This window comes from Meriones unguiculatus, chromosome 16 (genome assembly GCF_030254825.1).
Source record: "Meriones unguiculatus strain TT.TT164.6M chromosome 16, Bangor_MerUng_6.1, whole genome shotgun sequence".
In the NCBI taxonomy this organism is placed as follows: domain Eukaryota; kingdom Metazoa; phylum Chordata; class Mammalia; order Rodentia; family Muridae; genus Meriones; species Meriones unguiculatus.
The window spans coordinates 44,095,184-44,121,322 of record NC_083363.1 but is presented as its reverse complement, the minus strand read 5'-3'; the positions used below and the strand labels follow the sequence as shown (position 1 = coordinate 44,121,322).

Here is a 26,139-nt window from a genome sequence, read left to right as displayed (position 1 = left end):
CTCCAGCTTTCTCTTCTTGAGGATGATGTATTTGTACAAGACTGGATCTCCTTTGTTTTATTTCATTTTTCAGGTGCCCAGGGAGATCGTAAAGATGCTCCTTAGACTTAAGTTTCCAGATAATTCTTTTAAAGCTTTATATTTCTAATTGTCAAAATAGAACATGTTCAGAAATCAAACAAAGAAAAAATTGCTTAGCAAGAGACACTAGAATAATGGTGGTGGGTGTTTAGCACTTGATGGATAAACAAGTGGTAAAAGAGTGTGATTCGGTACCCAGAGACACCACCCCATGGTTGGTCCTAAGCCCCTTTGGGGGGAAAGGCAGTCTTTAATTACATCTGGAACTCATTATTTCTTTTTAGAGGCTCTTTCCAGATCAGCTCCCCCATCAGCCTCCCATTGAGCAACAGAAATTCCAGATGGTTCCCTCCATATGCCAGTGTTCACTTTCTCAAGTAGGATAGATTGGTCATTGACAGACTAGCATGGAAGAACTACATCCAACCAGTCCTGGGTGGAGTGTATCGGGACACAGTTAAGACAGAGATGGCCCACCACATATATTTATTAAGTGGACTGTATAGGCTTTTATGAGTGACTGCTAGAAATGATTTTGAGTAATTTCACAGAAACTATGCTACTTGTAGAGAATGTGGCGTATTGGTTCAATTCACACCTGGACAAAAAAGATAAAAGCTTTCTCTGTATCTGATGAAAGTTTGACCTGGCAGCTTGTCTTCTGTGGAGACAAATTCAGCAAAGATTGTACATTCCATTGTTCCTGTCACTCTCGTCTCTACAATTGTGATAAAAAGAGAACCCCTTTACTATAAAACGTTATACGAGATATATTTATTTCATTATAGTAGAATAGATATCTTTGTACATTTTCCAATCAAAAGTAGCTGTAAATACAAAGTGAGACTAACATCCATTTAATTAAAGGATAGGGTCACTTCAAGTCTATGGTGTTATTTTATTAGTAAATCTATATCACGTAATGGTAAGAAATACCTCTCACTCATCTTTCATTTCCAACTTCTTGTCAAAAGGTAACACCCAAAGAAGTAACAGCCCTCCACAGCCCAGCTTTTCCCTCTAGTCACTGCTGGATTCTATGTATGTTTGTGACACTTGATGTCATTCTGAAGACCTAGTGTACATTAGATTATGTTTCATATTCTGATAAGATAAACATAATAAGGGAAGAAGTCAGGTACTGGTTTCATGTAGTTAACCTGAGTGTGATTCCTGGGAAATTTGTTGGGACATTTGGAATAGGTAGGACAATTCAAAAGAAGTGTGTGTGTGTGTGTGTGTGTGTGTGTGTTTATCAGTTATAATTTGGGATGCACAGTAACCATTTGCACAAAACTTTCATTTTTAGAGGTCTTTGCTTTAAATGACTTTTTATTTCAAAAATGTGAATCATTAAATATATGAAACAATAACATTCTCTTGGTATTCCACTCTTTTCTTTGAATGTTTTGAAAAGTGCCAGAAATGGGTCCGAGATGTATATATTTTTCTGTCTAGTCAGTTCTCTTATACCTGTTAGTAATGTTATGGACTCCTGAACTGAAGGTATGTAAGGACTAAACTCTCCAGAGCTGGAAACACCTGTTTAGCGTTTCTATTTTTAACATTATAATAAACATGGTCCTTTTCTTTTAGAAATTATTAGTGTCTTCCTCTAAAAATATGAGAGGAAGGACTCACTCAGTGGTGATGACTTTCTAATATGCAGACTGTGTCTGTAACTCAAATAACATGTCTTAGTTTTCAAACTTAAATATTTAGACAGTGTCTTGGGAGTATGAAGGAGATAGGGTGTTTCTCCAGAGGTGGTAGTGGTGATCTCTAAGAAGAAGGTGAGGGGTGCTTTACTGTCAGTTAAAACCCAGCACTGTTTCTTATGGGGTGGGTGAGGCTCTTGATCCTGGACCAAGGAGGTACGTTGAGATCCACTACTTGGGTTCAGCAGCGAAAACTGAGAAGGAGAGAATAAGAAGAGGGTATGGACTGAAAGTGTTGTTCTGGAAGTATGCCTACATATTATTGGCTACAACTCAGTCACATGGCTTCATTTTACTATAAAGACAGCTAGAGACTGGAGTCTGAAACTAAACCCAGGAGGAAGAAAGAACCATTTGGCTTGCAGCCTTATCGTCTTTGCCACAGGAGGGCATGGCTGGTCTTCTAACTAAAGAAACATGCGAGACAACTCATGACAAGTTAATCTGCTTGGTCAGATCCTTAAGAATGGCACAGTACATTGTTTCCTGGGATGTGAAATGAGATTATACTAGCAAAAGAGCTTCTTTTTTTAAAAAGTCTGTACACCTGCCAGTGATTGTGATACTTGAAGTTTAAGCGGAAACATTTATTTGACATTTTTAATTCATGTTGAAGAGAGCAACACTTAATACTTCAGCATACATGAAATATTTACTGTTTTAAGTGAAAATGTTTTATTCATACATTATTGTTAAGTTCAGGCAAAATCCATGATTATTTCTCTTGAAGTTACACAGAGAAGGCTTTTATGAGAGGGAGGGAATGATGCTTTGAAGTCACTCATGAGCTCTATAAGCATGCCAAGCAAATGGACATCTGTACATTGGGTGATGCACTTACTGGGAACATACTGTGTACTTGTATTAGGTTGAGGAAATGAGGGAGTTACAAGTGGCTTACCATGTTGTGTAAACATCCTAATCTATTAACTCACAAAAGACCTAGGGGAAAGAAGATGCTGTTTTTACTCCCATTTCACAGACATGATAATTGAGGCATAGAAGGATAAAATTGTTCTCTCCTCTAGCAGGTAGCAGAGCTGGGATTCAGAACCAAATCGTCCATTTTTTTCAAGCCTAAGGTCTTATGTATTGTTCTATGTGCCCTGAGACTAGAGTGTAAAGCAAGGACACAGGTAAAAAGCACAGGGAGTTCATATCTGTATGTACTAAATTTGTACTAAATTGCGTTTGTATGGGGGGGGGGACGGTGTTTGAGGACATCAGCAAGACTTTTTTGGCCATAACCTTTGCTGTCTTAAGGAGTGACAAAATTTCCTAGCCATGAATCACTGTCTTTCCTATTTGTAAATAAGGCTTCCTCAGACAGGTGTTTGTTCTGGTTGCTGCACCTGGCCTGACAACGACCTCAGGAGACAACATGAACAGCTCCTGAGTTGCCAGAATCCTGAAGCATCCGTAGAGGAGAGCATGGGGGCTCCTGTTTTGGGTGCCCCAAAACAGGAGCGACCTTTTTGTCTCCTGCAGACAGGACTGTTGTTGTGGATACGGAGCTCCCAGCGCTCAGAGGCCTCTACGTGATGGGAACCTTAGATTTCCCTGTGGACAGAAGCAATGTTCTGAGTGTGGCATGCTTACTCATCGCAGGAGGGGAGCTGAAAGTAGGTGAGTAGATGCTCAGGGATTGGATTGGGATTGTAATGAGAGTCAAATTCTGGGAGAAGGTATTGTGGAGAACACAAGGTAGCATGAGTTTGCAAGACTAGGGATGAGTTTCCAAATACATCTTTAGATGTGGACAATGGTGACTTCTAGTTCTTCTTTTTCACTCTGTGTTGTCAATCCCCTTTTGTTGCCTTAGAGTTCATGAAGACAAACTCACCACAGCTTCACACTGGCAGTTTGACCTGAAGCAAAAACAAACAAACAAACAAACATATAAACATACAAACAAACAAAAAAAACCCAGGCGACTTCCATCTCCTCATCTGTAACATGTACAATGATGGACTCCCCCACAGGGGGATGAGATGCCTAAGTAATTAGAGGCAGCCACTCACACTGTCTCATGTTATGTGTTTGATAAAAGACACTTTATGTTGCTTTATCAGTGTGCTTATGCACAAATCAGTGGCATGAATTAGACATTTTTCTTGAGGGTTAAGTGAGTTAACTATTTCACAATTACAGGTTTGGGATGGTGCCCACCTCAGGGCTAGTAAAGCCAGAGAGTCTGCCCATTAGTTGCTGTAAAAGGTGGAGAGAATGGTTGTTCCCAGAATCCAGGCTCGTAAGTGTGGAGATGGATATCAGACAGATGTGTGAGTGTTTGTGCCCTGGGACTTAACTGGTCTATGAGAGTGTCTCACAGGAATAAATGCTCTACCCAGTCTCTTCACACCAGGGTTGGAAGTCAGAGAGAGCTCGCCAGTTCTGTGTTGCTAGACCAGCACTGCCTGGGGCATTGTACAGATTAGAGATGACAGTTTATGAGAGTAGGCATCAACAGAAGCACCTCAGCACAGTTGGCGTCCAGGGATCAGAACAGATATGATGCTCATACCAGTGGTGCCAATAAGTCAACTGACTTTTCCAGCCACCTCATGCTGCTAGTCCTGGCAATGATCTTGTCATCTGTAATTCCTCCTCTTTCTCCAAGTGATGCTTCAAATCCTGAGTTTCCCACTGTACATTGCATAAAGCTTCCTTTGTTTTTCCTTAGGTATTGGGGCACCTAAGTATAATGCTTTAACAACTTTTTCTTCACTAGATTATTTTCACCCATCTTTCTCCACTGGGAAATGACTGTGTATTCTTATATTTTAATTTTCATTCAATACTACTGTCCCATTTGTTTAACATTCTGTAAAATCCACATCTAATCATGGATGAAAATATTTAATAAATGGACCCTGCTTGTGCCAGAAAACAAACAAAAGCAAACAAAACCAACCAAAAACAACTATGTGAAGCCATCACCTTAGACCAGAGCTGTTCTTTTTAGGCATCTGGGGTCACTTATAACATAGAACTTGTGAACTGAAATCTGAAATCTGAAATCTGAAACTTTGAAAGAAAGTGGCACCATGCTACTCTCCAGTTTTGCTTTAGACATTTCAGATAATTTAAAATTGTGTCAACTCCTAACTTGATTTTTACCCATGACTAGATAATAGTGTATCTTTTTCTCTCTTTTTCATCCATGTGTTCCAGGCCTAAAGGTTGCTTATTGGAACCCATCTGCCCAATCCTATGTGCGTTATGCCTGAAGGAAGACTTTCAACCCATCTGTCCACACCTACAGAAATCCCAACATGAGAGAGATAATACGTCTAGTTAGTAAACAAACTTAATAGATGTGGACATTGGCACAGCACACTGCCAGAGCATATCTGCTCTGTGATGCTGTTTGATCCAAATCCTAACAGTGTGGAATTCTAGTTCTTGGGGGTTAAAATTGTGAGGTAATGGATGCTAGCAAAAGATATCATCTGGCTTTCTGAATCAAAGAATGTTAGAATGGAAGTAAATTTGAGATCCAAGTTGTGCCACGAATGCCAAAGTCAGTTACAGTATTTGTTCAGTGCTTGTCTTTCTAGAACATGAGCGGAGAGTATAGCAGACAAAGAAAATAGGAAATAAAATTGACCATTATGTTCTAGCTATTATTATTATAGTGGCTAAGAAATGCATCATGAGCAGAAAATTTTACTTATGTAAAGCAACAGCAGCAACAAAACCACTATGTAAGTCTTTAAAATATTTCATTTTAATTATGTGTGTGTAGACACTTCCTGCTGCTGCACTAGAGCTAGAGTTACAGGCAGCTGTATATGGGTGTTGGGAACCTAACTAAGGTCCTCTGTAAAAGCTGTTTGCATTCTTAACTGTAAATCCACCTGTACAGCCAACATATATATCTAAAGAGATGGTAACTTTTAATAACTTTGAAATTTTTTTAATCTATTCTTTAACAACTTAATGGCTTTAACTTTTCTTTTATAAGCTTGTTATTACACTTATATTCATCGTATCTGTGTATGTCTGTGTTGTGTGTGTGTGTGTGTGTTTGTGAGGAAGGAAGGGAGAAAAAGAGAGAGGGGGGAGGGAGAAAATGAGAACAGTTGGTTTTGTACACGCCACAGTGTACTTGTGGAGATCTGAGGACAAGTTGAAGAAGTGGGCTCTCTCCTTCCACTGTGTGGATCCTGGGAATTGAAATGAACTCAGGTTGTCAAGCTTGGTGGCAATGGTGGTAGGCCCCACTCCAGCATTTCTCTGTTTCATTAAGCATAACACATACTAGAAGTTAATAGCTATCTACCTTAAGCAATATATGGAATTACTTTCATGAAAAACAATCCTAGATGAAGATGACAAAAATAACTAAAAATTAAGAAGAACATAATTCCCCTGTTGTGATGACTTTCCAGTCCTGTTTATACATTTATTGTCCTCTTTCCACTCTTTTTTTCTTTTATATGTTTTTCTTTTACTGAGTGATCAGTTCAGTGCCAAGCATTGTTTCTGGGCTGACTATTTTTCAGGGATCAAGACAGAAAGTATCCTTGTGTTTTTTTCTGCTCCTCCTTGCTTGCTGTATCGAAGCATTTAAAATATTTGCCATTATCTATAAATAACATGGTGAAGAACTTTGAGGATTTATTCCTCTTAGTTTATATTGCATACTGAATCTTTAGTTCAAATTTCTTAAAATATAACAAGAGGTACAAACATTTTTAATATACTGTGAGTCAGAAACATAGTCGATTCTTAGAAATTAATTAGAATAGAGTCAGGTGGGGATGGAAAATTAAAGATCGGAAAGAATAAAATAGAGTGTAAACAGAAAGATCTGAAAAATTACATTTATTGAGTCCAAGATGGTGGCAATCAGGTTGATAGAGCATGCTTAAGTGTAAACTAGGCTTATGCTTGATTCTATCAAAAAGATTTAGTTAATAAAGTAATAAAAGTCCCTTTCCCCTTTTCTTACATTTTGAAATTCATGGAATCTATTTGTACCATATCCCCCAAATCAATAATGGTTATCTTTGGTATACCAGAACTTATTTTCTTTCATCTCCCCAGGTGATTTTAACATCTGGAACCAATTCTCTTTCCCTTCCATTGCCCACCATCATGCTAAGTAATGACAATTATGCCTTACTTCTCCCTTAGTCACACACACACACACACACACACACACACACACACACACACATCCTAGAATGGTGTTTATTAAACCTAAGTCCAGTGCCACTGCATAACAGCTATGTAATTTCTGACTCATTACTTAGGCTCTTCTCGCCTCACTTTCCTCATGGGAATCTGTAGTGTGCACTGAAGACCTGTGAGAATGTAATGAAAGCATGTGTGTGAAAGGATCAGCAACATCCCCCAATAGATAAACTTCAGGTTTCAAAGCAGCTTTACAAAGGTAAACCTCGATCCAGATGCCTCATCTGGGGCACCTTGTCTCAGAGCGAGCTACTCTTATTTACTGATAAAGACTATGTGGACAGAGCATCTCATCTCTGTCTGTGAGACTGAGAATATGAGGAATGGCAGCTCTGAAAGCTTCACTTTCACAAGCTTTTAGAAATCCAGGAAGTACCTTATTGTAATGTTAGAACATCACACATTTCCTTCTCTTGCCCCTGACTGCTTGCTGAGTAGTCCTAGCCTCCATCCTTTCCCTTTCCCATCTTAAAAAGAATCCAAACTCTGGTCGCTTCAGGTTCTGAAAGATCACGGCAGGCTGCCTAATTTTGCCCAGATTTTCTGTGAAGGCTCCACATGTGCTGTAGTTTTGGGTTGCATAATTGATTTAATCTCTGATTTTAGAGAAACGCACAACTCTTTGTGGGACTCTGCATACATTTCTCTAGGGCAAAAAGTGTCCTACTTTTCTGCTCTGGTATCTGTTTAGTGCTAGGCTTATTTTTTTTTTTCCTTTAAGACTTTACCCTTCATGAAATAAATGAAATCACAGTTGGAAAACAGTTTACCAGGCAGACTTATAACAGCAAGATAAGAGCTGCACCCGGCCTTCCTCCTTTGCTTGCTTCCTTCTTGGTCTTGTATTTGGGCTAAGAGTGTGCCTTCATTTTTTTAGTTAAGGCACTGTGGCAGTGGTACAGAAAATGAGCTTGCCTTAGTGTTGGAGCAGAAACACCTAAGCCATGGGCTGCAATGCTTGTTCTTGACTTGTGTGTTGTCCAGATTGATTTGTTTTTAGGAATCTTGTTGTCAACACTGTAATGGCGGGAGCCGATGATCCAAGGAGATATGCATATAGCCAACCCAAACTTACACCAGCTGCATTAAAAGTACCAGCAGGGGTGTGGGAGTTGGGGTATGGAATACTTTTATGCTGCCCGAAAGAAATGAGTAACAAAAATGACGAAAATGTAATTTTAAATTTACCACGTTTTCTACATCATATCTGGCAGTCCCATTTATTTTTATTTTTATTTTTTTATTTTTGGGAAACTAGTAAACTGGGAAGTCTTATTTATTAGTACACAATGCTGGTGAGCCTGCTCCTGTAGAATATATGGATTGAGGAGGACTTTTCTTCCGGTTATTTCTTCAACAATTGATTCTGTAAGAAAAGCATAACTTCCTAGGTCCATATTCATGAATATCATGTTAGCAAGTCCCTGAACATTTATATGCTGTAAAGAACACGACTGAAGAGAATGTCAGAAGCAATTTCCATCTACTGAGTGTCATATGCTTTATACATACGAATGATGCGAAGAGAATTTATGTAAAACAAGTTATTACTGGTTTTATAAACCACCACTGTTTGAAGTCTGTTACACACTGCTTCTTTGATAGATTTAAATAAGTACCAGAAGCTCTTTATATGTGGATATTTAAATGGAAACAAGAATCATACTTCTCAGGTTTGTAGTGAACATTAAGTGTTAAAACCATGTAAAGGAAGTGGTAACTCAAGCAACATCGGTCACCATATTAGACAGGGTTTGCTGTAATGATGGATTTTAGTAAATAACCCTCACATTTCAGTGATTTTCTAAAATGAATATTCATATTGGAATGGGTTGAACTTGGCTCCCGCCTTCATGGTCTTGGGTTTTCCCCTGAATTTCTCTTCATTTAGGCACCCAAGGATATGAGGAATTCTATGACAGGGAAGAGCGATTGGGACCACTTGGCCAGTGTTTACACTGCCAGCCGATAGCTTCCGACACTACCCCTTCTATCCAAACTTTACTACCCCAAAGCGCTTGATGAAATCAGCCTGGATAACAGGAGTCACTAAAGCATGCTCCGAGTCTATGATGAGAAGTAGCAGATAACTGATGAATAGTAACCCAGCTGTCTTCAGGGAGGCATGTGCAACCTCATCATTTCTGCTGTCATTTTGTTTACGTGACCAATGCCTCTTCCCCCTACCATCAGTATCACAGCATTTATTCTGGATTCTCTCTTTGCATTTCAAATTATCTTGGATGCTATACTTCACTTTCTTAACAGGTACTTTAGAAAACCCATTAGAAAAAGAACAAAGACTTTTGATTCTCCTTCGAGCCTCCGAAGAAATCTTTTGTGACCGTTTTGATGGGATCCGTGTTGACCCAGGAACAATTGGTAAGAATTAAGCATTGTGTATGTTACAGATATAATGTGTGTACAATCTATGTCTATTTGTTTGAGATATAGACAGACAGAAACAGAGACACAGAGGCAGAAGAGTAACTTTTATTGGATAGCTGCTAGATTCTAGACAGTTTATATTTACTATTTGACTTACCAGATGTTCAAAGTCCATTTTACAGCTATCATAGTTATGACTCAGAAGTATTAAGAATTATATGTATGATGGCCACAAAACTATTTACTCTTGGAAGTATTTTCATGTGACATCATCATAGTATTGTAATATCAAATCCTACACTATTCTACATGAGAATACAAAGACTGGGATATCTTTATATAGTCATTTGAAAATTTCCAAATCAAAGAATATTACCCAATGGTGCTACATAAAAGATAAAACTATTTGTATGAAGTAGTTTTACTTCCTTTAAAAACGTTTATCCATTTCAAAAGTAGGTCCCTAATTTAACTCATTTATTTTTCTTCCTTATAGGAAGAGAGTTGAAATGGGTCAGATCAGGGTCCTTTACTGTTTTTCAGAATTATGTTTTTATATAGCTTAGATGTGTATATTACTATTTGAGCCACAATAGTGATTTTATTGGATTTAACTTTAGTTGAGCAGTTTGTGTTGGATGTTTTAAAGTCATATGCAATATCTGTCTATCTATCTATCTATCTATCTATCTATCTATCTATCTATCTATCATTCATTCATCTGTCTACATACCCAGCTATCTGTGCATACGTGTGAGGTTTATGAACATTATAGGATAAATATTCAGATGCTGTGGGGACTGTTAACTTATTTCCAAAATACCTAATAATTTCTGTATAATATGTTGAAATGCTTTATGATTTTAAAGTTTTTTTCCTATGAATTCTGTTCATTTTATCATTACCATGACATGGGTAGAAGAATTTTAACTTTTCACGGTTGACAAAAACAGAAGGACTATACTAGGAACATTTGAATTGATTCTTTTTTTTTTTTATGTGGAGTAATCACATTGGTTGAAACCTTCAGATAGGATTCCATACTACTGGGCATGCTAACCCTGGCCCTAGTCACATGCTTCAATTCTTTTATTCTTTTTTTATTTTTAATTATACTTTATTTACTTTGTATCCCCCCTTTAGTTCCCTCCCTCCTTCCTTCCCAATCCCTCTCTTCTTCCCTCTTCTCCAAACACCCCCCTCCCCAAGTCCACTGGTAGGGGAGGGTTTCTTTTTCTTCCTTCTGATCCTAGTCTGTTAGGTCTCATCAAGAGTGGCTGCATTGTCTTCCTCTGTGGCCTGGTAAGGCTGTTCCCCCATCAGGGGGAGGTGATCAAAGAGCAGGCTAATCAGTTCATGTTAGAAGCAGTCCCTGTTCCCATTACTAATATTTTTACAGTTTTGTTTTTTTTTTTTACTGATATTACTTGAAATAAAAAATACCCAAGTCACAGCATAGTTAGCTTCTATGACATCATAAGCAAATGGCAGGCTTTAATTATTTTAAGTAGTTTATTCCCTTCTTGAAAAAACTAAGAAATGGTATCATTTTACAGTTAAGCTTTGATAATGGAAATAACCAAGAAATCTGCTTTTCTGGTTAATTGAATTTTCTGGATAATTCAGATTTTAAAGATGTGAGTTGTTTTTTTTTTTTTTATTTTAACCAACGTTGTCAGAAATCTGTAAGTCACTCCAGGATCCTGTCTGCTTAGATACTTAACCTATGATGAATAAAAGATGAATTTAGTTTTGTGGTTTGCAATTTTGTGACATATATTCATAAACCTCTATTATGAAGAATTGATTCTATGTTGTGTTCTGATAGTAAGTTTCATTCTACATCTATTAATCTTTATTTTATCCTCTAAAATGTCTTTCTGAATTATAAAAGAGATTACAGATATTGGAAAAACTTAATTAAGGTTTCATATTGTTTTGATCCACACTGGATTCAAATCCAAGGCACATTGTCGATATCTCAATGGTGTTTACTTTTTTGCTTCAAGTTTTCTTTTTTTTTAACAGAGTATTATGACTATTTAGGTTGTTAAATTAATGGCTTGCAACAAAAAGTTTCCATTTATGTAGGGCTATTCACATAATCCGTTCTAGTCAGATGTACATATTTATAGACACATTATTCATCAAAATAATATCTATATGAAATAAATACACATATGGAATTACATGCTCACTTTCTTTCTACAATTGAAATGCATGGTCACAGTTTTTGATCACTAAACTATGAGAAGTTACACTTACTATGGTTGAAAATGGTGATGAAATACTTCTGAGGAAATTTCAAAAAAAAAACCAAACAAACAGAAGAGATACATGCAGGCTGGCTGTCCCTGCTTGTGAGTCCAAGTTAAAACAGAGTGTATGTTCATGTTTCCTTGATTACCTATAGTAAGACAATATATTAAATCTTAGCACTGAAAGCAAAGACATTAGCATTGAGATCCCATCTTCAGGAAACAGACAAGCCTTGCCACTTGGGAAATGTAGTGTATATCATGAAATCAAAAGTGGTTGACTTCCAGCAGGTCACAAAAGCTATGAAGTCATTCTGATGGCAGAAGGACATGCCTCCTTAAGTTGAGCTGGTTAGCCATGCCATTAGATGGCCTGTTTCTCATTGCTGTTATATGTTGTAGCTTTAGTTTCTCTGTAGGTCTTTGAATTATATTTTATTTGTTATAATAGAAATATTCTCTTTTAAAAAGATAAGAAAGACACTCTTAGATATGGATTAGATGTCACATATTTTGTGTAAAACCCTTTGAATCATGTTTCACTTATCTGGCCTTAATTAAGATGGAAGAATTTTCAATCTTCATTGTTTTAATTGTTTAATCGATTTGTTGATTCTTTAATTTTTAGGAGTTTATGGGAAACTTCACCTCCACAGTGCTTATCCTAAGAAATCCTGGGTTCACCTTGGAGTTGATATTGCACCGGGAAATGAGAGGTAAGGAAAGAATCAGGGACCTTTATTCATTATTATCGTTTCACTTGGCTCTTTGTGATGTTTTATTGTGATATGAAATGTCAAACATCATTGATAGTTAAGTTGATAAGCAGGGGGACAAAGGGGGAAACCATGTATCATAATAAAAATGAAGAAATGTGCAAAGTCCAGGAAGGGAAAACTATGTAGCAAGAGTAGTTTTAGATGATGCATGCTTTTGTCAATAACCTGTAGAACTATGGGTCCTGAGAGTATAGACAATGAATATGACTTAGAAATACAATAGTGAGAATTGACAAGGTACTATATAGAGACACTGACAGAAATAAGGGCAAGATGAAGAGTATGAAGATAATGAATGGATCCACCACTGCCTCGAACTGAACAGATCATAGGAAGAACAAACTGACAGTGATCTACTAGGACTTGGAATACAAGAACAAGATCAATACATGGAAATAACAGAAGATGTGATACTGCAAATAAAGACCAGAAAGTAGAAAGCTCCCATAGGTAACTGTCCTTGTTAATAAGAAGCCGAGGCATTGCCAATAGAAAGGATAACAAAAACAATTAGTGGAATACATATAGAAAAATGCAGAAGAGTCATATTTAAGGTGGATAATTGATATTAAGAAGAATGATTGAATTGAAATAAAATATATTTCTTATATTAAAATATATTTCACATATAAAAGAGTATATAGAATCATTTTATACGATCATTTTTATTATATTTATATATATTTACTTCTCATTTAAATCTCTCAGTGGAACTATGTGAGTGGGGTTATTATTAACATTTTATTTAACTGGAGTCACAAACATTAAAGAAGTATGTGTTTAAAATGCTAGAAGTTATTTTTTTCTACAGCTTATTATATTTATTTATTTATTACAAATTATTCACTTTGTATTCTGGTCATAGCTACTTCCATCTCCTCCCAGTCTCACCCACCTACCCTCTTCTTCCTCTATGCCTCTTCCCTAATCCACTGATAGGGGAGGACCTCCCCTATCAAGTCTCATCAGGGCTGGCTGCATCATCTTCCTCTGTGGCCTTGCCAGAGGACACCCCACAGGGGAAGGTGATCAAAGAGCCAGCCACTGAGTTCATGTCAGAGGCAGTCTCTGCCCCCTTACTAGGGAACCCACTTGGAAACTGAGCAGCCTATGGATTTCCTTTGAACTGAGAGTCTAGGTCCTCTCCATGCATGGTCCTTGGTTGGAGTATCTATCTCTGCAGGACCCCTGGGGCCAGGACTTTTGGCTCTGTTGGTCTCCTTGTGTAGTTCCTTTCCTCTCAGGTCTTTCTATCTCCCTTTTCTTCCATAAGGTTTTCTGAACTCTGCCCAGAATTTGGCTATGGGTCTCAGTATGTCCTTCCATACCCTGATGGGTAGTCATTCAGAGGCTCCCTGTGGAAGGTTCCTGTCCTGTTCATTGTCTTATACTTCTGATATCTGTTCTGTTTGCCCTTCTGCATGAGGTTTCAGCTTCTTCCCTAGGGTCCTCCTTGTTGTTTAGCTTCTTTAGGACTACAGATTTTAGTATGTTTATCCTATATTATGTGGCTAATATCCACTTATAAGTGAGCATATACCATATGTGTCTTTCTGTTTCTGAGTTACCTCACTCAGGATGGTTATTTCTAGTTCCCACCATTTGCCTGCAATTTTCATGATTTCCTTGTTTTTAATTGCTGAGTAGTATTCCATTGTGTAAATGTACCACAATTTCTGCATCCATTGTATGGTTGAGGGACATCTAGGTTGTTTCCATATTCTGGCTGTTATGAATAATGCTGCACCCTGCACAAAAGTAAAGTCCAAGTGGATCAAAGACATCAACATAAAACCAGATACACTAATCCTGTTAGAAGAAAAAGTGGGGAAGAACTTAGAAATCATTGGCACAGGAGACAATTTCCTGAACGTAGCACCAATAGCACAGGCTCTAAGATCAACAATCATTAAATGGGACCTCATGAAACTGAAAAGATTTTGTAAAGCAAAGGACACTGTCATCAGAACAAAATGACAAAAAGATCTTCACTAACCCTGCATCTGACAGAAGGCTAATATCAAGAATCTATAAAGAACTCAAAAAATTAAACACCAAGAAAGCAAGTAATCCAATTAAAAAATGCGGTCCAAAGCTTAACAGGATTCTCAACAGAGGAATATTGAATGGCACAGAAATAGTAAGAGCTGGAGAGGACAGGGTCTCCACAAGGAGAGCAACAGAATAAGAAAATTTGAACACAGGGAACTTCCCAGAGACTGATACTCCAACCAAGGACTATTCATGGAGATAACCTAAAACCCCTGCACAGATGTAGCCCATGGCAATTCAGTGTCCAAGTGGGTTACATAGTAATGGGAAGAGGGACTGCCTCTGACATAATCTGATTGGCCTGCTCTTTGATCATCTCCCCCTGAGGGGGAGCAGCCTTACCAGGCCACAGTAGAGGACAATGCAGCCACTTTTGATGTGAACTGATAGACTAAGATCAGAAAGGAGAGGAGAACCTCCCCTATCAGTGGCCTTGGGGAGTGGCATGCATGCAGAAAGGGGAGGGAGGGTGGGATCGGGAGGGGAGGAGGGAGGGGCTTATGGGGGATACAAAATAAAAAAAAAAATAAAGAGAAAGAAAAAAAAAAAAGAAATGTTCAACATAACTAGTCATTCAGTAAATACAAACCAAAAATACCCTGAGATTCCACCTCACACCCATCAGAGTGGCTAAGATCAAAAACTCAAGTGACAACACATATTGGAGAGGATGTGAAGAAAGAGGAACCTTCCTCCATTGATGATAGGAGTGTAAACTTGTACAACCACTTTGGAAATCAATCTGGTGCTTTCTCAGAATATTGCTTCCTCAAGATCCAGCTATATCACTCCTGGGTATGTATATATATATATATATATATATATATATATGCTAAACCATACAACAAGGACATTTGCTCAACTATGTCCATAGAAGCTAGAAGTTCTCATGTCTGAATATTTCCTGGTTTGCCTAATTCCACTGATTATGTTATAACATTAGAAATATTAAAAACCAGCATTTCCTTGAATCTCTCTCAAAAAACTGTTTTAATGAAATTCATTTATTGAACTTGTTTTCTGTGTTGTATAGCTGCTTTCTCCAAACTGAAACATAACCTCCTATACAGGAGGAGGAAGGTTCACGAGATACAGGAAGTTTGCCAGGAAACTTACACCTATGACTTTGGCGAGAAACCAGTGAAGTAGGAGCATCAGGAATTCAAGACAGCCTGGGTTATGTAGAGAGTTTCCAGGCCAGCTGCAGAGTGAGAAACTGCTCAGACCATTATTCAGAAAGTTCATGAATCTCAGGGTCCTGTTGAGACTCAGAAAAATCGCACAGCTATCTGCAAGATTACTTTAGAGGGAGTAATTGCAGGGAGAGAAGAGACCATTAGCTGAAGCTGCCTGGATTCCCCAAATAACTCTAGTAACTGAGCATATGCTTTCATTAGTTGTCCCCCCAAACCCATGATAGGAAGGGTTTTTAATACCTCAGTACCCCCTTTCAGCCACTCTTGTTGCCATCCTTAGTTTCTTACCTACACTCCTGGAAGTGACTATCAAAACTTCATTGGTTTATCAAGCTAGATATGGGTGGATTCTTCCTTGGTCTATCACTGGTAACCAGCCTGTAATGCACAGACACTTGTTCATATATTTCTAGGAAGATGCACTGTATATAGAGAGCCTTTCTTTTCAAACTTATTATGATAATGACTCATAAAATTTGTTTGTACATGCTTGGTTTATTTTCAAAGTACTGTAAATGAGAAAACAGTCAAGAAAATGCTTCTCATTCATTTATTGACCTTATTTTTCATTTCTTGCTCACACAGCCAAAGTAAGCCCAGTGAAATGTTTTAAAGGTGTTTTTCTTTGGTATACAACATTTGTAAACTTATCTCCGTGCTGTACTTTGTAACAATTGAAACTCTTGTGGAGACAGATGAAAAAATGGACAGTTTTAATTAGAATAAATCAAAACAGACTATACAAAGGCAAATGGGTTTATCCTTAAACCATCCAGGATTCATCCATGTAGACTGGCAGCCACTCTGTATACTGATGGACTCAGTAATTGATGGGAAGGAGTGGAGTCAGGGAGCATACTAATTTTTATCTCTAAGCAACTCAGTGGGAAAGATAGCACTGAACACTAGAAAGCAAAATGAAGATTATGATGAGCCTTTTGAAAATTTTTATTTGTTTGTTTTCTGGTTAATCATATCTTATCTCTGTTCTGTTATGTTAGAAACATAACTATATAAGGTTTTATCCAATCTCTTTGTCTTATTATCCTGTTTTTTAATTGTTTAGTTGTTTTTAATTGACAAGTTAAACTGTTAAATGTTTAACATGTTTGGAATTATGTTTTGAAACCTAAAACAGAGTAAATTAGCTAGACAGAGTAAATTAGCATATGCAGAATCTCAGTGTGGGGGTGGGAGGTGGTACTGAGAAACAAATTCTATGTTCTCAGAAACTTTTGACTAAAATGTTAGCTGTAATCAGCATGACCAAACATGAGTGCTGTGAGCTGTTTCTTCTCTCTGAGATCAGCACTTTAGATTTCCTACATAAATGAGATCAGATGGTGTGTTTCTGGCTGTTCCACTATTTCACATAACATAATACTAATCTATGCTGTTCAAATGGCAGCGCTTCCTTCTTCTGGAGAGCTGGATCTTGTTCTACTGTGCATAGTGCCTCTTCCCCCCCCCTTTTTTTTTTATTAGTGGACTAACACTTGTTCATTTTCCTGTCCTGCCTGTGGTGGATAGTGATGTTAAAGGACATGGAGGTGAAAATGTCCTTTAACACACTGATTTCACCTTTTTAAGCTATGTACTCCCTCGTGGGATTTCTATGACAGTTCTCTTTTTTACTTTTAAGTTTCCTTCATCCTTTTTCATATATATAATCATATATAACATATATTGTTATATGTGTGCAGGTGAATGTGTGTCTGTGTGTATGTGTGTGTATGTGCGTGTATACGCAATTCCACATTCTTATTTAGTTTGAGCACAGTTCTCAGAGGAGGGTGTTGTGGTCCTCCTTTGCACTCTTTATCTGTTTCTTCAAGTCAGTGTCTCTCCATGAACCCGAAGCTCTTGAAGCCCGGAAGTTATAGAAATGCTCCTGTCTCAACCTCCCCTGGAGCTGGAGGTCACCAGACGCCTGGCTTATCACTTGGGGTCTGAACTCTGTTTTTAATGGCAGAGCCATATCTCCAACCCCTTCACAACTACTGTGTACAGCAGCTACAGCGATTTAAATTTCTCCCGGCAGTGCACAGCGTTCCCCTCTTCTTTCCTATGCTGCGTCACTTACTATCTTGCATGTTTTTATAACAGCTGTTTTAACAGGCTTGAACTGTTTCGAGTGGGGTACAAAGACAGCTTGTTATCTTCAAAGAAATTACTCACTAAAGAACAAATAACCGTTTATTACTTTACCCTGTCCCCAGGACCTTGACCTTTAATTTGAACACCATCGTTGATAATATCAGTTCTGTTGGTTCCTGAGCTTTTGAGATCTCATGTGTTTGCAATATCTCTCTTCCTCTTTTGTAAGCAGTATGCACAAGGCTTTCTGTAGCAAATTTAGGACTTGAAACTTAGATAATGAAATATGGATATCAGATGTTGTAAATGGGTCAATATTCAAAAATAAATAGGATGGTGTGTAATGATCTATCTATCTATCTATCTATCTACCTATCTATCTATTAATTTAACACTCAATTCCCTCATCAACAAAACTGCTATAACATTATTTTATGAATTAAAATTTTAGTGAGTCATAAAACATATAAATAACCTTTCTTTGTAAAAATTCTTAAAATAATTTAAGACATGAAATGCTATATAAATGCTAATATTGCTCTACCTTTGGCTTGTCATTTCCTGATGGTAACATTTTGTGTAGCCAGGAAACGTTGGTGTGGCTCTCAATGCATGGTGATAAGGTACTTAAAATGGGTGTGCTCTGTCTATGTAAGTAGCCTCTGGAGAAAGGAAGTATTGTTATTGGTTTGATATGATCTGTAGATTCTAAGAAGAGCGCAGCAAAGGCATGTAATTTATGTCTGCTCCATGAATTGGTATGTCTTTTCTAGAAACTAGACCGTGTTTGCGCAACTGTATAATTTTTACCATATCAGAATTTTCCCTCAAGGTATATTTCAAGCAGTTAATTTACATATTACTCAAAATTGATTATTACCATAACTGTTTTTATGTATCAGAACATAGGGTCAGTGGCTCTTTTTTTCTGCTTACCAGCAATTAGTGATCCTATATGAAGCCTCTAAAAAGAGTTTTTAAGATTCAGTGAAGCAATGAACAACTCTTCCATAGAGGTCAAAGATTTGACTTTTGGAATAAGGAAAAAAAAGTACTCTGCAAAGAGAAAGGCTTGAATAGGAAGATTAGCTTATGATTTGCTAAATGTATAAGTGGTTAATTACCTTCTCGAGTCATAGTTTCTTTTTCTGTAATTATGAGAGTAATAGTGCCTAGCTAATATAATAATTATACAAATTAAATGAATTAATGAATGTGAATTTTTTTTTAGCTCAAATTCTGGCACAAAGTCAGCCCCAAGACAGGGGAGCTGATAGGCAATCAAGCATCTGTTAGAGAAATAAAAATGAACATTTCTAGATTAATTTTGAATTGGGGATAATCCAGACCCTGACATGTCCTCGTACTTTTTGTGCTTCTCTGGTTTGACCTCATTTTTTTTAATTTTATTTTTCTTATTAGTTACATTTTGTTAATTCTGTATCCCAGCTGTATCCCGCTCCCTCATTCCTTCCCCAATCCCACCCTCCCTCCCTCATCTCCTCTCTGCCCCTTTCCAAGTCCACTGATAGGGGAGGACCTCCTCCCCTTTCATATGACTCCGTTTTGTCAGGTATTTTCAGGACTGGCTGCAAAGTCCTCCTCTGTGGCCTAACAGAACTGCTCCTCCCTTGTGGGGTGGGAAGGTCAAAGAGCCAGTCATTGAGTTCTTATTAGAAATAGTTCTTGTTCCCCTAACTATGGGAAACCAATTGATTATTGAGCTATCACTGGTCACATCTGAGCAGAGGTTCTAGGTTTTATCCACTCATGGTCTTTGGTTGAGTGTCCATCTCAGAAAAGACCCTGTGTCTTTTTTGTAAATTATTAGTTACATTTTATTAACTCTGTATCCCAGCTGTATCCCGCTCCCTTATTCCCTCCCAATCCCACCCTCCCTCCCTCAGCTTCTCCCTGCCCCTTTCCATTCTTTAAGTGTTTCTCTGCCATTCGATATTCCTCTACAGAGAGTTCTCTGATTAGCTCTGTTTCCCATTTTTTAACTGGATTACTTGGTTTGCTGCTTTTCAGCTTCTTTAGTTCTTTATATATACTGGATATGAGCCCTCTGTCAGATAAAGGGTTGGTGAAGATTCTTTCCCAGTCTGTAGATAGTCGTTTTGTTTTGATGATGGTGTCCTCTTTACACACCTTGAAAGAACCATTCTCAACTTCATACAGAAAAACAAAAAACCTAGAGTAGCTAAAGAAATCCTTAATAATAAAAGATATTCTGGAGTTATCTCCATACCTGATTTCAAGTTGTACTATAGAGCATTTGTAATAAAAACTGCATAGTACTGGCATAGAAACAGACTAGTTGCTCAATGGAAGTGAATTGAAAAATGATGAAATAAACCCACACACCTTGATTTTTGTCAAAGAAACTAAAACCATAAAATGGAGAAAAGACAGCATCTTCAACAGATGGTGCTGGTCTAACTGGATGTCTACATGTAGAAAAATACAAATAGAGTCATACTTATCACCCTGCACAAAACTAAAGTCCAAGTGGATTGAAGACCTCAACATAAAACCAGGCACACTAAACCACTTAGAAGAAAAAATGGGGACAAGCCTTGAACTCATTGGCACAGGAGACAACTTCCTGAACAGAACACCAACAGCTCAGGCTCTAAGGTCAACAATTAATAAGTAGGAACTCATGAAATTGAAAAGCTGTCAATAGAACAAAACAGCAGCTACATCTGACAAAGAGCTAATTTCCAAAATATATAAAGAACTTAAGAAATTAAGCACCTACAAACCAAATAATCCAATTAAGAAATTCACTCTACCTGACAAAGGCTCAAAACAGATGTTGATACTCACAGCCAAACATTGGGCGAAGCATAGGGTGTCTTGTGGGAAAGTGGGAGTAAGGATAAAAGGACCTGAGATTACAGGAGCACCACAAGACCAAGAGAGCAAACTAACCAGAGCCCAGAGGAGCCTGTGGAGTCTGAAGCACCTATCAAGGACCATGCATGGACTGGACTTAGGTCCTCTTCATATACGTAGCCAATGGTTAGCTCAGGCTTCACATGTATTCCCCAGTAAGGGAAGTGGAATCTGTATTAGTTTCCGTGGTTGAGATATGTGGATTTTGTGGATTTTACTTTCTCTTGGGTTTTGTGACGATCTCTGTTGTTTTTTGAGTATATCTGACACCTGCTTTCTGAGTTTTCAGGATTATAGTAGACGATGCTGTGGATTGGCAGCCCCATGACAAAATTGTCCTGAGCTCTTCTTCTTATGAGCCTCATGAGGCAGAGGTCCTCACTGTCAAGGAAGTCAAAGGCCATCACATCAGGATCTTTGAACGTCTTAAACACCGGCACATTGGTATGGCTTTGCTTTATTGCATGCTTCATGGATTAACCATGAAGAATCTGCTTGGTCACCTGCCCAGGTATACTGCACCTGATTGACATTAGGACTGTGAGGAGGCTACCTTGTTGCTGCCTTGTCTTAGAGAACTTTCTCAAAATTTCTCCCCTTCCCTATCACTACCCTCAGCCCCTTTCCCCCTTTCATTTCCACTCCCTCCTTCCCTCTCTTCCTTCCTTCCTTCCTTCCTTCCTTCCTTCCTTCCTTCCTTCCTTCCTTCCTGTCTTCCTCCCTCCCTCCCTCCCTCCTTCTCTTTCTTCCTTCCTTCCTTCTTTCTGCCTTTTATTATTTTTGTTTGTTTGAAATAGGCTCTGACTAAGCACTCCAGGATTGCAACTCAAACTCATTTTCCCACCTTACCTCTCTAGTGCTGAGATTATTGGCATGTATGCCCTGTGCCTTTATGCTTACTTTTAATTTTATGTGACCGGGTCTCATTTTATATATATATAAAATTTATTTATATATATATATTGTGACTGGCTTAGAACTTGCTATGTAGACAAAACTGGCCTTGATCCACTTACCTCTGCCTCCCTAGTACTGGGATTAATGGTGTGTGCCATCATACTTGGCATATTGTTTACTTTCCAAAAGACATTTAGATATTTTATTAAACATTTTATCATTCATGATGGCAAGTCTAAGAGGAGAGTTGAAAAAATCCTCAAAAATTAATAGATGGCTTAGGGCTAAGGGCAAAAGTGCTTGACACTAAGTATCTAGTTCATTTTTTGCACATTGAATCCTGCAAGACCTTGAAATACAATGGATAATGTAAATAATACCTTCGCTTTGTGTAAGAATGTATTCTTCTTGACACATAATGTATTTTATATATTGTTTACTAAGATTACCAAGAAAAAATAAACAACCAAAAAAATAGAAGAATTCAGATACTTCCTTGTAAAAACAGGTAGTGAGTACTGTATAGAAATAATCCATTAAGGAAAACCACCTTCCTGTATCATGTAAGAAATAGGTTTAACTTGGGGGCTATAACTAATGAAACATGCAAAATAAATGGTTCAGAGAGTTGTTTTTTTTTTCTTAATGTAATACAGGAGAGTGGAATTTAAGTATTCACTAACACTGTCTCAAGTTATTTCTCTATTATAGTTTAAGGAATAATACTTCCTCTTCCTCTCTCTATTATTATTGAGAATGGGGTTTTCTCTTGAATTTCTGGACTCCATTCCTTTTCCTGCTTCGGCCTCTAATGAGCTAGGACTGTTAGCATGTATCACCACATCTAGCTTGATTTTCTGTTTAAAAAGCATAGCATAGAAAAGAGAAGTCTTTATTAACCCTATCCAGTTAGTTGTTGTGAAATGTCATTGGAAATAGGAAAACGAGGCTCCTTCTTACTCCTGCTCTGGTAGCTGGTCCAGGTCCATGAGGAAGTCTCATCAAGAAAGGGGCTTCCTATGCTTGGCATTGCCTCTTTCTATTCCCGTCACTCTCTAAACACCGCCGTTTACACTCTACTATTTCCTCATCTTTGCTTCCTTGATGGTGGTGTGTGGATGGTGGGCAGCCAACTGTCACAGCCTACCACTGATGCATGTAAGGAAGGAGGTTGGGAACCCTACTAATTGGACACATCTCTGAACCAGTGGCCTATCCTCGTACCCAGAGTTATTGAAAAGAAATGAATTATTGCTCACATATTCTCTTTGATCCCAAAGAGGGACAAGTGAACAGGTTTTTCATTTCTCGGCTGACATCTGTCGAGTGTGCCTGAGGAAAAGCTGGCTTTCATGTTGGAAGGACTTCGAACAGGAAGGGGAAATTTCACTTGTGAGGTACGCTGGGTCCCCAGCTGGCAATTTCCAAGACAGACAATTAAAGGTTGTTTTCCCCTGACTCCTGTTTCTCTAGGAAGTGCTCATATCATGGAAGAGGGTCAACGCATTCCTTTGGCTGCTGAGGTTGGACTGCTGACTCGAAACATTAAAATTCAGCCTGACGTATTATGTAGAGGGAGACTCCTCATGGGGTCCTTCAGAAGGTCTAGTGGAGAAGACTTTTCTGGTAAGTGAAATGAGATCTACAATCACTAAGCCTTACCATCCAGCTGCTAAGTAATTCTGTACCACTCATCTAGGACACGCAGACATTTCAGCTACGACAAGTCTCACTTATAATACAGAATGATCAGATTAGCTAGCTCCTTTGTGCTCCAGGGACCTATGAATTTTCAGCCCTAATCTTTGCTAAATTATCAGTATGAAGTTAAAGAATATACTAGAGATCAGTGCACATGCATACTTTTTCCTCAAAGAAAACATCCTTGGTTAGCCAATGTGGATTTTCTTCTGCTTTGAAATGACATATGATTTAATAACCATTTGAATTTTATCACATTCCTGATTTTCTCTTACTTTTATTCAGTAGTACGAAATATCTGATGATAGACGTGAGCTTGTGCTACAAATTAGTGGCTGAAATTTAAATATAAATCATTTCCATATTTTAGAGTGATTTAAAGATCAATTCAATCTTTTAAAAAGATCAATGCAATCTTTTTCTTTGAAATTTATGCTTCAGCTCTTTTGGAATCTTGCAAAAGTATTTGATGACCTTATTTATTAAACTCATATTCCAGAGATAGTCTTACAAAGCTCTTCCTGATCAAATAGCTTGGGAAATATTGTCAGGATAGCTCCATCTTTGAAAGTCACTGTGTATTCACCCTTAAGGATCTGAGTTTATTTATACAATCATTTCCCTTGATTTCTTAGAAATTTCCTTTAATACTTTTTTAAGCACACATTAACTGGTGATTAAGTCTATAGTCTTTTACTTGAAAATGTCAGGTTTTCTTTTACTATTTCTTTAAAGGATATTTTTTTAAAGATAAATATTTGTCATCAGAAGATATCTGAATAAATCTAAAATGATTCTATTAGGGTTTGGTTTCTATAACCAAAGAAAATCCTGTAATATTTTTTCTGTGAACTCTTTTATTCTGTAAGATAAGGATGTAATTCAAGTGATGAACAGATGAGAGAGGGCAGGAGGCAGGAAAGATTTTTTTTATTAATTTATTTATTTAGCTTACATCCCAATCAAATCTTCTCCTCCCTCCTCTCCTTCCAGTCCCCCCTTTCTCCCTTCCCCCACAATTCCTCACCTCCTCCTTTTCTCCTCAAAAAAAAGGAGGGGGGAGGGGCGGGGAGGCCTTCCATGGATATCAACTGGCTTTGGCATATCCAGTTGCAACAAGACTAGGCACATTTTCTCCTATTGAGACTAGATAAGGCAGCTCAGTTAGAGGGAAAAGGATCCAAAAGTAGGAAACAGAGTCAGAGACAGCTCCTGCTCCCTTTATTAGGAGTCCCACATGAAGACCAAGCTTCATAACCAATAGACGAGGAAGCTGCTGTTAGACTGTGTTTCTGAAGATGAGCTTGATTATAACAATAAGCATGCCAATGTGAACCAGGGAAGACCATGATGCCTTAACCTTACAAAAGGAAATATAGGCAACTAAGAAATGCTGAATGCTGGAGAAATAATCTTTCCCAGGGGAGCACACCAACTGGTTTTCCAATACCAAATGGTCAGCTCTGGATATATGTGTGTGTGTATATGTATATATACATATATATATATATATGTCTGTATACTGTTATTCATATATATGTATATATATATTCATATATGTGTATGTATATATATATATATGTATGAATAACAATATACAGACTGAGCAGATTTATTTAGAAAGAAGATGGCATGGGAATTTGAAAGAATGAAAGGAGGGGTATATGGGGGTTTAGAGGGAAGAAAAGGAGAAGGAAATTTTGTTACTATCTTCAACCAAGATAACTATCTTCTTTAAGATAAAAGTAATGTTTTTTGTTGTTGTTGTTGTTGTTGTTGTTTTTTTTTTTTTCTCAGATTAACCTGTGTCAGAGTCTAGATAAAGTGGGATCTGCAGGTACATAGCATGGATGCTGGTGAATGATAATAGGAATGGAAACCAGGCAAAGATACTCTCTACTGGTTATTAGGCACTGTAACATTTTTCCTTTTTTTCCGGACAAAATCTAGTTAAAAAGTTTTAAGATATAATTTCAAAAGGAAAAGTTGCAAAGTACTTACAAGCAAAATTGAATCTGAATCCTTCACTTAAATGCTCAAGATATGTCAAGTATTTGCTTACGATTTATTGATTAAATATGCATTCAAGTGAAATGATGTTGAGCATTTTGAAACTGTGAATTGCAAACACACACACACAGCGTAATTGACTATTACCCACAGGATATGTTAATGAGAGGTTAAAACCACCACACATAGTGGAAAATAGGCTGTTTACTTATGAACTCACATTTCCATTTGATTGATGTTCGTGTCAAAGTTTGATGTGCAGGACAGATACATCATATCTTACAGCTGTGTATTATTGGCAAAGAATCTCAGGAGACAAATACCACTTTAATGTTTGTTGCTGAAATCCCTTTCTTGGAGGAAATGTAAACATCTATCCCTCTCCTCCTGTTGTTCCAAAACCCAACAACCAAGGTATGACTATACCAAAGTTCACTCTGGTGAACTTGTGAGTTTATTAGGCTTAATTATAGAAAAAAAAATGGGTAAAGGATATGGGCAGGAATACAGGTGACCTTAAAGTAGCCACTCTGGAAGGTCTGTTCCCAGCAGGAATGATGGTATTTTCATGTCTTTGCAGATAGAATACCTTTTGTCATTTCTCTACTAATATCTTCTAGCCCATTCCCAAAGACCTATGCAATCAGGTAGAATTGCATACTTGTTTGGAAGGGTGGCTGGTTACTCAAAATAGGGTTTCCTAATTTTATGGGGGAAGGTAAATAGTCAACATACCTAGCTGTGATGAACTTTTGTCACTAGGACAAGCAGAACTCCTGAAGATGTTGGCAGTTTGGCTCAGAGATGAGTCCTATACAATGTTTAGCACAGTTTTTCTATACCATCTACCAGAAGCATC

General features: G+C 37.7%; 1 protein-coding gene across 9 annotated transcripts in view; it reads left to right on the top strand.

Moving 5' to 3' along the window:
* Nucleotides 1-26,139, top strand: part of Pkhd1 (PKHD1 ciliary IPT domain containing fibrocystin/polyductin) — a 453,258-nt gene that overhangs the window by 300,382 nt on the left and 126,737 nt on the right. For all 9 annotated transcript variants that reach the window (XM_060369714.1, XM_060369715.1, XM_060369713.1 and 6 more), the window contains 5 exons: nt 3,288-3,425; nt 9,270-9,383; nt 12,276-12,363; nt 20,962-21,116; nt 23,043-23,195. In XM_060369714.1, coding sequence (XP_060225697.1) covers nt 3,288-3,425; nt 9,270-9,383; nt 12,276-12,363; nt 20,962-21,116; nt 23,043-23,195 — 648 coding nt within the window. The remainder of the gene's footprint in view (nt 1-3,287; nt 3,426-9,269; nt 9,384-12,275; nt 12,364-20,961; nt 21,117-23,042; nt 23,196-26,139) is intronic.